This window comes from Danaus plexippus, chromosome 25 (assembly GCF_018135715.1).
Source record: "Danaus plexippus chromosome 25, MEX_DaPlex, whole genome shotgun sequence".
Classification (NCBI taxonomy): domain Eukaryota; kingdom Metazoa; phylum Arthropoda; class Insecta; order Lepidoptera; family Nymphalidae; genus Danaus; species Danaus plexippus.
Window position 1 is genome coordinate 1,842,726 of NC_083553.1, and position 11,787 is coordinate 1,854,512.

Genomic DNA, 11,787 nt, shown 5'->3' on the forward strand with positions numbered 1-11,787 from the left:
ATATATATTGCTGTTAGTAGTGCGGCTTCGACGCCGTCACCGAGAGAGTAGGCTTGTGCTGAGACGGACCCGTTTTATTAGCTTCGTTCCATTCCAACGCCAATGTCTTCATAGTCATTAAAGAGATATATTTTTGAGTATCAGTTATTTTTCATTTATTTATTATACAATTATAATATATTATATATTGTTTTTTAGATGTTTCTTCTAGGTGCATTTCTTGTATATACGGTATGCTACGTGCAGGCGCAAGATGCAAATTGTGACTATTTAATGTATGTAAGTATTACAGCAAAATCTATTGCATTTTCTCTTTAACAGATAAGGCTTGTAGTACTCTACTTAGATAGTAATATAATTGAAAGTGTTTCTAAAACAGAAACCATTTGGAAATCAGTTCTTGGCTAAAACATCTAAGTACCTATGTTTATTAGTTTGAACGTAGCATTTTTTGTTAAGCATCAAAACGTATATAGCTCAAGCAAAATCTGGTTAAAGAAAGAACGACTTCAATAAACGTATCCCAGTTTATTATTATTATTATTTAACTATGTTATCTTTCCATCAATATAGGAAGTGCTTCCTTGCAAATAGAGATTGTCTAAAGTGAAATCTGTTAGGAAAATAAAACATTCAATAAATGTACAATGAAGGCTTTACGAACATAATTATTATAGGTATCTGAGGGCAGACTTGAGAGCATTATGAGCCCAAACTTCCCCCGTAGTTACCCAGCCGGGGTAGCCTGTCGATGGATTGTGCAGTGTCCTAACGGCTATCAATGCAGGGCTAGGTGTGGCTTAGGTATGCCGCAGGTATAATATTTTAATATGTTTAAATTAATGTATATAGTGATATAGCCCTCATCATCATCATCATCATCATCAGCCTATCGGAGCTCACTGCTGAGCACAGGCTTCTTCTCACATGGAGAAATTTGAAATTATAAGACCAGGTTTCTTCACGATGTTTTCCTTCACCGTCCGTCAGTGGTGTCTAAATACTCTTAGAAAGTACATATGACTCGGAAAAGATCTCAATTGGTACTTGCTAGGTTACGAGCCCGCGCCCTCACGTATGAAAGGCGAGCCTTTAACCTCCAGGTCACCACGACTATATTCTATAGCCCTATATTCTATGAAATAGCCTTTCATTCTCAACGAAAAAAAGATATATACTGTGACGGTTTTTTTCACTGTCAGTCGCAACAAATTCATCGTAATCACAACCTTTTTCTAAGTGTTGATAATGGGAGTTACTTGCGAGTACTTGTTAACAGTAGTGACATATTAGTACATGTAGTATTTATTATTGTTGATATATATGAATTCGTTAAGTTTATTTTAAATTAAATCGTCTAGACTCCAACCTGCTCCTTGGATCGCCTCTACATCTCCAGAATAGGAGACAGTGAGCTGAATTCAGCAGAATATCATTGTGGACGCGGATTGGTCAACGCTGTGTCTATTGATTCACGACTTACTGTTGGTTTGTACAATTTATTGATATTAATTGTTTTCTTACATCTGTGAAACGATAAAATTAGAATTGGTAAAAGAATTTAGTTGCTCTATACTGCATTCACATGCATGCTTGCATACAGATATTGAAGAAATACTCAGAAAAGGGAAAATCTTATAAAAAAAAATTAGTTTTAATCCGCGAATTTATCTGCATGGAATTCCGTAACAGGCTTGAAGCGTGTATAAAGTTTGTATAATGAATGGATGTAGTTATATCTCATGATGTATCAGTTTCTTTACTGTAAAGTGTTATCAAAATCTGTTAAGTACTTATTGCGCGAAAGAGTAAAAACATAAATACATCCACTCATACGTACATCCTCACAAACTTTCGCATTTATAATATTAGTCAGTCAGACAATCATTATCGTAAAAACATTTTGTCTTTTAGGGCTAGTAACATCGACAAACAGTACTGGAGGTAGATTCAAGTGTCTTATTTCAACCCAACCGATTACCACTCCAACATGCAATTGTGGCTACAAGAAAACGGTATTTTATGACGACATTTTTTTATATCTAACATTATATAAGAAATTTAAAAATTGCTTTATAATTTAATATATAGAACCGGATCGTTGGTGGGGTAGAGACGAGACCCCACGAGTATCCCATGATGGCTGGTATAAGATTTTCGGATTTCGGTGAGGCCATCAAATGCGGGGCAGTTATTATTGACAGGAAGTATGTACTGACAGCTGCTCATTGTGTCGAAAACAAGAAATTGGATGAACTAACCGTGGTTGTTGGCGAACATAACGTGACCACCGACGGTGAGTCTTCATTGTCAACAATATTACTGTTCTTTGATAAATTGTTGTGACATTGTGATTATCCTTCAGAACATATGTGATCTATTTTTATAGTGTCAAAAAACTCATTTCGTTACAGTCGATACTCCCGATGGAAAGGTATTACGAGTGAGAAAAGTCATAATTCATCCAAATTATAACCCGTAAGTTGTCCACATTACTGGCAGATGTTAGAGGACTACCTGATGTAGCGCCAAAATAGTAATTTTAAGACTTTACATATAAATATTTTTTTGGACCTTTTGAATTCCGATCCTATCCTCTGCAGAAATAAGATAACGTCGTTGCAAAAAAAAATACTAGGTGTTCCGACACAAACATACGCAGAATTAAGGCGTTTAATATTCATACTATTATTCATACTTTCAGTAACACACAGGATAATGATATTGCGATTATTCGAACAGCTGGCTCCATCGATTACAACGAAAATGTTGGCCCAGTCTGTCTTCCTTTTAAATACGTCAATCATGCTTTCAATGGATCTACAGTCACAATTTTAGGTAATGTTGTAATATTATACAAAATAACAGAGGTTGTAAAACATCAATAATAATTGCCAATTTAATTTTTGACTAAAGGCTGGGGAACTACGACCTTTGGAGGGCCAAAACCAAAGGTGCTGATTAAGGCTAACGTCGAGGTTATTAGTCAGGAACGTTGTCAACGTAATATTTCTACTCTAACACCCCGGCAAATATGTACATACACGCCAGGAAAAGATTCCTGTCAGGTGAGAAACGTCAATTCAATTGCTTGCATGAGCTGAATGTACATTAATTATTGAAAATATTATCTCAGGACGATTCCGGTGGACCCTTACTATATACTGACTCGTACAATGGTCGTCTGTACAACGTAGGAGTGGTCAGCTTTGGTCAATTCTGCGCGTCAACTGAACCAGCCATCAATACGAGAGTCACTTCTTTCTTGAACTGGATTAGGAAGGAGGCACCAGCTAATTACTGTGTAATATAATGTTCACCGATACAAAAACTGCTTCTTTTAATAATCTCATCTAACTCATTATATGTAAAATACTATTCGTTTTGTTTTAAGAACTAGTATATGCTGAGGCAAAAACAAAATTTAATAAAGTTTATCATAACCGAACCCTTAAATGGAGTACGTGATAAATATTACATAATATTTTTATAGCATTGTGCTAAATTCACTTTCTTGTTCAATTCGATTGATTTGATTTCAAGAGGATCTGTCTATATGTTTGTTTGAAAGAGGGGGCGACAAATAACTTAAAGTTATTCCATTAATTTTGTTATCATACATTTTAAATAGACAGACCCAAAAATGTCAATGATTTGCTAATATGGAGTTGTAGTAAAAAGAAAGAAATCAGAATAGAAGTAGGTACATGTTTCAAATATCATTTAAAAGGAATATGACTGTTTAAGGTGGTAGACCCTAAATGTGGTCATGTTACTGCAGCTCGAGCATGGGCTGACTCGACCTGAGATATACCACCCTCTCACAGAAGATCGGCGTGAAATAGTCTTTAATGACTGCGTTTCGTCCGATGAGTGAAAGAGCCGGTTGCCCTTTCCCTTCTCCCGCCCTTTCCTTTCCGTCTTCCTCAGTCATGGGTGGCAATACATCCGCAAAACTATGTGTCGAATGTCTATGGGCGACCGTACTACCTCCATCAGTTAGCCCGTCTTGAGCTCGTTTGCCCGTTTATCATAAAAAAATTAATACGTCCGAGATTAAGATTGTTAATGATTCATTTTACATCGACTGAGTTTTACGTTTATTGACTGTTGCAACATATATGTACATATTTAATAATAATCGCTTTATTTATATAAAATATTTAGTTTCGTTGTCCTTATTTTTCGAGGTTTCCACAGCAACAATTGCTCTACCATTCGTTTAATGAAATTAATTGTTTTACGATATAACATACAAATTATAAGCCTGGAGGTTTTTGCTCTATCTGATTGAAACCGAGACACTCTGTTCCACCTCCATAGAGGTTTTATTTTATCTATTACTCGAGGTATTTTTATCTTTATGATTAGTCAAAGAAAGTCGTAAGAAAGCGGAAGTGTGGAATATTTTTAAATTTATTTAATATTTTAGACATAATTAATAAATAGTAATAGTTTATCCCTCAACCGTTTATATACTTACTATATATATATATACTTGTTATAATTTTTTATGTCTATAGGTTGTGGCAATTCGATATAGTTCTCATTTTACTTGCTCCAGCGGCGACATGTTCCTAATGGCGGAGTAGCCGCATCAGTTGATGCAAAATAAATTGATTTGCTGTCTCACCACTTTCCGACAGCCATCTTGTTGTCACCCCTTACAACACAACCGTAACTCCCTCTTCCAGCTTTTTGTATTGTCGCATCTGTCTTGAACAATACCCGCTTTTTATATTTTTTCTTTGAATTTGGTCGCTGATGCTCTGGCACTCTATTTTTCATTAACGTTCCAGTTGCCTTGAATCCTCTTTCTATCAAATTATCAAGAAGTGGAATAGATGTGAAGTATCGGCCCATAAAAAATAACAACCTATGGGCAACGTATCCACTAGTTTTAACACAAAACGTCTCCCAAGATCAAGTTTTTCAGGTGACGGATACAATGCTGATTCAATTGTTGGGCCATTCCCCTGATACAAATATAAATCAAGTGGAACACCATTAGGATTTGCCATTAGAAAGACTTTTATGCCTTCTGGGTTGGGTTTGCCTTTAACCACTTGTTTTTGTTTTCATTTCCCAGTAAAAGGTATACCTTTTTCTTTGCTCATCGATAGCGACACAATTATCCCTATTTCCTCGGCAACCTTTTTCTACCGCAGAAACGATAGGACGTACTTTCCAAAACTTGTCAATGTGTCTTGTCAAAGGTTTCCACAGCAACAATTGCTCTACCATTCGTTTAATGAAATTAATTGTTTTACGATATAACATACAAATTATAAGCCTGGAGGTTTTTGCTCTATCTGATTGAAACCGAGACACTCTGTTCCACCTCCATAGAGGTTTTATTTTATCTATTACTCGAGGTATTTTTATCTTTATGATTAGTCAAAGAAAGTCGTAAGAAAGCGGAAGTGTGGAATATTTTTAAATTTATTTAATATTTTAGACATAATTAATAAATAGTAATAGTTTATCCCTCAACCGTTTATATACTTACTATATATATATATACTTGTTATAATTTTTTATGTCTATAGGTTGTGGCAATTCGATATAGTTCTCATTTTACTTGCTCCAGCGGCGACATGTTCCTAATGGCGGAGTAGCCGCATCAGTTGATGCAAAATAAATTGATTTGCTGTCTCACCACTTTCCGACAGCCATCTTGTTGTCACCCCTTACAACACAACCGTAACTCCCTCTTCCAGCTTTTTGTATTGTCGCATCTGTCTTGAACAATACCCGCTTTTTATATTTTTTCTTTGAATTTGGTCGCTGATGCTCTGGCACTCTATTTTTCATTAACGTTCCAGTTGCCTTGAATCCTCTTTCTATCAAATTATCAAGAAGTGGAATAGATGTGAAGTATCGGCCCATAAAAAATAACAACCTATGGGCAACGTATCCACTAGTTTTAACACAAAACGTCTCCCAAGATCAAGTTTTTCAGGTGACGGATACAATGCTGATTCAATTGTTGGGCCATTCCCCTGATACAAATATAAATCAAGTGGAACACCATTAGGATTTGCCATTAGAAAGACTTTTATGCCTTCTGGGTTGGGTTTGCCTTTAACCACTTGTTTTTGTTTTCATTTCCCAGTAAAAGGTATACCTTTTTCTTTGCTCATCGATAGCGACACAATTATCCCTATTTCCTCGGCAACCTTTTTCTACCGCAGAAACGATAGGACGTACTTTCCAAAACTTGTCAATGTGTCTTGTCAAAGGTTTCCACAGCAACAATTGCTCTACCATTCGTTTAATGAAATTAATTGTTTTACGATATAACATACAAATTATAAGCCTGGAGGTTTTTGCTCTATCTGATTGAAACCGAGACACTCTGTTCCACCTCCATAGAGGTTTTATTTTATCTATTACTCGAGGTATTTTTATCTTTATGATTAGTCAAAGAAAGTCGTAAGAAAGCGGAAGTGTGGAATATTTTTAAATTTATTTAATATTTTAGACATAATTAATAAATAGTAATAGTTTATCCCTCAACCGTTTATATACTTACTATATATATATATACTTGTTATAATTTTTTATGTCTATAGGTTGTGGCAATTCGATATAGTTCTCATTTTACTTGCTCCAGCGGCGACATGTTCCTAATGGCGGAGTAGCCGCATCAGTTGATGCAAAATAAATTGATTTGCTGTCTCACCACTTTCCGACAGCCATCTTGTTGTCACCCCTTACAACACAACCGTAACTCCCTCTTCCAGCTTTTTGTATTGTCGCATCTGTCTTGAACAATACCCGCTTTTTATATTTTTTCTTTGAATTTGGTCGCTGATGCTCTGGCACTCTATTTTTCATTAACGTTCCAGTTGCCTTGAATCCTCTTTCTATCAAATTATCAAGAAGTGGAATAGATGTGAAGTATCGGCCCATAAAAAATAACAACCTATGGGCAACGTATCCACTAGTTTTAACACAAAACGTCTCCCAAGATCAAGTTTTTCAGGTGACGGATACAATGCTGATTCAATTGTTGGGCCATTCCCCTGATACAAATATAAATCAAGTGGAACACCATTAGGATTTGCCATTAGAAAGACTTTTATGCCTTCTGGGTTGGGTTTGCCTTTAACCACTTGTTTTTGTTTTCATTTCCCAGTAAAAGGTATACCTTTTTCTTTGCTCATCGATAGCGACACAATTATCCCTATTTCCTCGGCAACCTTTTTCTACCGCAGAAACGATAGGACGTACTTTCCAAAACTTGTCAATGTGTCTTGTCAAAGGTTTCCACAGCAACAATTGCTCTACCATTCGTTTAATGAAATTAATTGTTTTACGATATAACATACAAATTATAAGCCTGGAGGTTTTTGCTCTATCTGATTGAAACCGAGACACTCTGTTCCACCTCCATAGAGGTTTTATTTTATCTATTACTCGAGGTATTTTTATCTTTATGATTAGTCAAAGAAAGTCGTAAGAAAGCGGAAGTGTGGAATATTTTTAAATTTATTTAATATTTTAGACATAATTAATAAATAGTAATAGTTTATCCCTCAACCGTTTATATACTTACTATATATATATATACTTGTTATAATTTTTTATGTCTATAGGTTGTGGCAATTCGATATAGTTCTCATTTTACTTGCTCCAGCGGCGACATGTTCCTAATGGCGGAGTAGCCGCATCAGTTGATGCAAAATAAATTGATTTGCTGTCTCACCACTTTCCGACAGCCATCTTGTTGTCACCCCTTACAACACAACCGGAACTCCCTCTTCCAGCTTTTTGTATTGTCGCATCTGTCTTGAACAATACCCGCTTTTTATATTTTTTCTTTGAATTTGGTCGCTGATGCTCTGGCACTCTATTTTTCATTAACGTTCCAGTTGCCTTGAATCCTCTTTCTATCAAATTATCAAGAAGTGGAATAGATGTGAAGTATCGGCCCATAAAAAATAACAACCTATGGGCAACGTATCCACTAGTTTTAACACAAAACGTCTCCCAAGATCAAGTTTTTCAGGTGACGGATACAATGCTGATTCAATTGTTGGGCCATTCCCCTGATACAAATATAAATCAAGTGGAACACCATTAGGATTTGCCATTAGAAAGACTTTTATGCCTTCTGGGTTGGGTTTGCCTTTAACCACTTGTTTTTGTTTTCATTTCCCAGTAAAAGGTATACCTTTTTCTTTGCTCATCGATAGCGACACAATTATCCCTATTTCCTCGGCAACCTTTTTCTACCGCAGAAACGATAGGACGTACTTTCCAAAACTTGTCAATGTGTCTTGTCAAAGGTTTCCACAGCAACAATTGCTCTACCATTCGTTTAATGAAATTAATTATTTTACGATATAACATACAAATTATAAGCCTGAAGGTTTTTGCTCTATCTGATTGAAACCGAGAAACTCTGTTCCACCTCCATAGAGGTTTTATTTTATCTATTACTCAAGGTATTTTTATCTTTATGAATAGTCAAAGAACGTCGTAAGAAAGCGGAAGTGTGGAATATTTTTAAATTTATTTAATATTTTAGTCATAATTAATAAATAGTAATAGTTTATCCCTCAACCGATTATATACTTACTATATATATATACTTGTTATAATTTTTTATGTCTATAGGTTGTGGCACATCGATATAGTTCTCATTCTGCTTGCTCCAGCGACGACATGTTCCTAATGGCTGAATAGCCGCATCAGTTAATGCAAAATAAATTGGTTTGCTATCTAACCACTTTCCGACAGCCATCTTGTTGTCACCCCTTACAGCACAATCTTAACTCCCTCTTCCAGCTTTTTGTATTGTCACATCTGCCTTGAACAATACCCGCTTTTTATCTTTTTTCTTTGAATTTGGTCGCTGATACTCTGGCACTCAATTTTTCATTAACGTTCCAGTTGCCTTGAATCCTCTTTCTATCAAATTATCAAGAAGTGGAATAGATGTGAAGTATCGGCCCATAAAATTTGAAAAACCTATAGGCAACGTATCCACTAGTTTTAACACAAAACGTCCCCCAAGATCAAGTTTTTCAAGTGACGGATACAATGCTGATTCAATTCTTGTGCCATTCCCCTGATACAAATATAAATCAAGTGGAACACCATTAGGATTTGCCATTAGAAAGACTTTTATGCCTTCTGGGTTGGGTTTGCCTTTAACCACTTGTTTTTGTTTTCATTTCCCAGTAAAAGGTATATCTTTTGCTTTGCTCATCGATAGCGACACAATTATCCCTTTTATTTCCTCGGCAACCTTTTTCTACCGCAGAAACGATAGGACGTACTTTCCAAAACTTGTCAATGTGTCTGGCGTTTTGAGTAATTTGTTCATAATTAAATTTGAACTAAGTTGGTAAGACGTATTGCGAGTGATTGTGTTTGCTATGTAGTAGACTTTTGTTTCCAACGCCCAGTACATTCTAATACTTGGAAGACCAAGCACACTCATAGCCATTGAACATCCGAAGAACTGTCTAAGTTCATCAGGCGTTGTATTCAGACATTTCCCTGTCCTCGATACGCTGCAAATGTTTGTACATTCGGCCATAATTTCATATAAACGGTTATCAATATAATGACCAAAGTACTCCAAAGAACTCTTAACAATTACGCTAGTATCGAATGAGTCATCCAGATTATCTTGATGTGGAGTAAAATCGAAGTTTTCTCTGTGTTTCCAACGTGAAAGTCTGTATGGAGACGATTGGGGTTGTACGCGAAAAGGTGAAAGAGTTTCATCGTCCGATTCATTCCATTGTTCGATAGAAAATGGGATTTTCTCTCCAATTTCTTCTTTCCGACATGTTAGGAGGTCACTTTCACCATCACTGTCTTCTTCTTCCATATCTGAATCGTCATAACTGAGCGCTTGTAAGATATCCACAGTGTATAGTTTACCTACATAAAGAAAACAAAATTAAAACCCAAATGCCCAAGATATCACGTACGATACTTGTATTAAAACGTACGATTTAGAAATAATTATTGAAATGTTCAATGAAATATTTGTATTATAAGTAAGACTACAATATATTTTGTAATATTATATCATAAAATCACTAATATAATAACAGAAATAATATTTACCTTGACGCGAATTCGCCATGGTGGTTAATACAAAATTTTCAAACGCACTGATCGCAATTGTGTCAAATTTTGACAAGTGACAATTGAACGATGAATCAAAACTTAACACAAGGTCATGCTAACAGTAAACAACGAAGTACTCAAGAATTCCGATAGACGGCATGGGAAAATATTTTCAAGTAAAAGTATAACTGGTGATACCGGGGCTCTCAGGAGGATATATATATATTTAGGTTTCTAACAAAATTATAAAAAAAAAAAAAGTTGTCTTATAAAGCCAGTACTTTTAACTAGAACAAACTCGTTATTATCTTAAATCGAAATACCTTAAATAAGTTAAATTCAATTTACAAAGATAAAAGTCACGTCGACAAAATACTTTCCCGCGTAAAAAGTGAGCAAACGCCAAACCAGATGTTATCGCTTAACGTCACTTCGGGTGCGTTCGGGAATTTTAAGGTTCGGTTCAAATTAAATGTGTGTTCCCTGAATATATATATATAAATGTTTATAAATAATAATAAATACATTTCAACGTTTTTTCACGTTTCACATATTTTATACGCTCATTATTTTTTTATATGTTTTAAACAAACTCTGATAGACGATTCCTTGATGCTCAAATTTTATTACTGTTGCAAAGATGTGACAAATTATTGTTTAAACTTGCGAATATTTACTCTTCGATGGAACAAGGAATTCAATACACTTGAATGCCTCGCAAGCATCTGTGTAATCTTTGGTTATGATAATATTGTAATTAAAAGTATTATATGGGAGTCTAAGAGATATATTTTGGACAATTAATCTTTCGATTAAATAAATATCCGCTTGAAGTTATCCATCCAATCTATTAGAAGTTGTTAGAACTGTTATGCACATATGGGTTGTTTAATAACATTGCATATATACATATAAAAATTATCTTATACAACCATCACAATCACGCCCTTGGCCCGCATGTCAATAACCTTATTTTTATCTATGCCAAATGTATGTGATTAAAAATGTAAGCAACATTTTGTACTAGAGCTCGCGTTAGACTTTTAGTTAGTGTTATTCCGTGTGACATGAAAGGGAGTTATATCTTTGTGAATTTTATAAACTTAGGAAATATATGATTCGGTTGCTGAAAAGTAACCGAAACGTAGGGATTATATAGTTTTTTAAAATAATAAAATCCGCGTATTATATCCGAAGAAAATTAGTTTCATTTATATGAAATCAAATTATATTATGTAAAATGAATATTAGTCAGAAAAATAATATCTTTCTTATTTATTCCTAAATTTTAAAAATAGAACTCGCTGTACACGGTTGCTGTAAACGTCCGGAATATCTAGTTACAAAATATTATAAAACGCGAAGTATTTGAAAAGCTTTGTTTCATATAATAGAAATAGTTTTTAATAACGAAACAAGGAAACTTGAAGTTCAATACATGATTTATAATATATGTATATATTATGTGGAATATAATATTACGATCGACGTCTTAAACATTACGCGTAGATTTCTTGGTGTTTATATTATTGAATAAAATTTTTAATATAAAGTTAGATATCTACATGCATAAAATAAATAATCTAAATGTACGAGAGTTAGCTGTAAACTAACAAATTGCACCCCTCCATTAGTTATCATCGCAACTGAAATTATAAACATTATTTTACCGACTGAGCCGCAATAAAACAT

At 34.7% G+C, this 11,787-nt stretch overlaps 1 protein-coding gene across 1 annotated transcript; it reads left to right on the forward strand.

Moving 5' to 3' along the window:
* The first annotated feature begins 688 nt into the window (after positions 1 to 688).
* On the forward strand, positions 689 to 8,694 carry LOC116775223 (venom serine protease-like). Its single transcript, XM_032668074.2, has 9 exons — positions 689 to 815; positions 1,362 to 1,488; positions 1,915 to 2,015; positions 2,092 to 2,296; positions 2,415 to 2,478; positions 2,705 to 2,838; positions 2,917 to 3,068; positions 3,137 to 3,304; positions 8,626 to 8,694. The coding sequence occupies exons 1-9, from the start codon at positions 705 to 707 to the stop codon at positions 8,692 to 8,694; spliced, it is 1,131 nt and encodes a 376-aa protein (XP_032523965.2). The 5' UTR covers positions 689 to 704.
* Positions 8,695 to 11,787: the final 3,093 nt, after the last annotated feature.

Coding starts and splice junctions, on each gene's coding strand:
- LOC116775223 (XM_032668074.2), top strand. CDS start 705: ATGAGCCCAAACTTCCCCCGTAGTTACCCAGCCGGGGTAGCCTGTCGA. Junction 2,839..2,916: donor ATCTACAGTCACAATTTTAG/GTAATGTTGTAA, acceptor TTTTGACTAAAG/GCTGGGGAACTACGACCTTT. Junction 3,069..3,136: donor CAGGAAAAGATTCCTGTCAG/GTGAGAAACGTC, acceptor ATATTATCTCAG/GACGATTCCGGTGGACCCTT.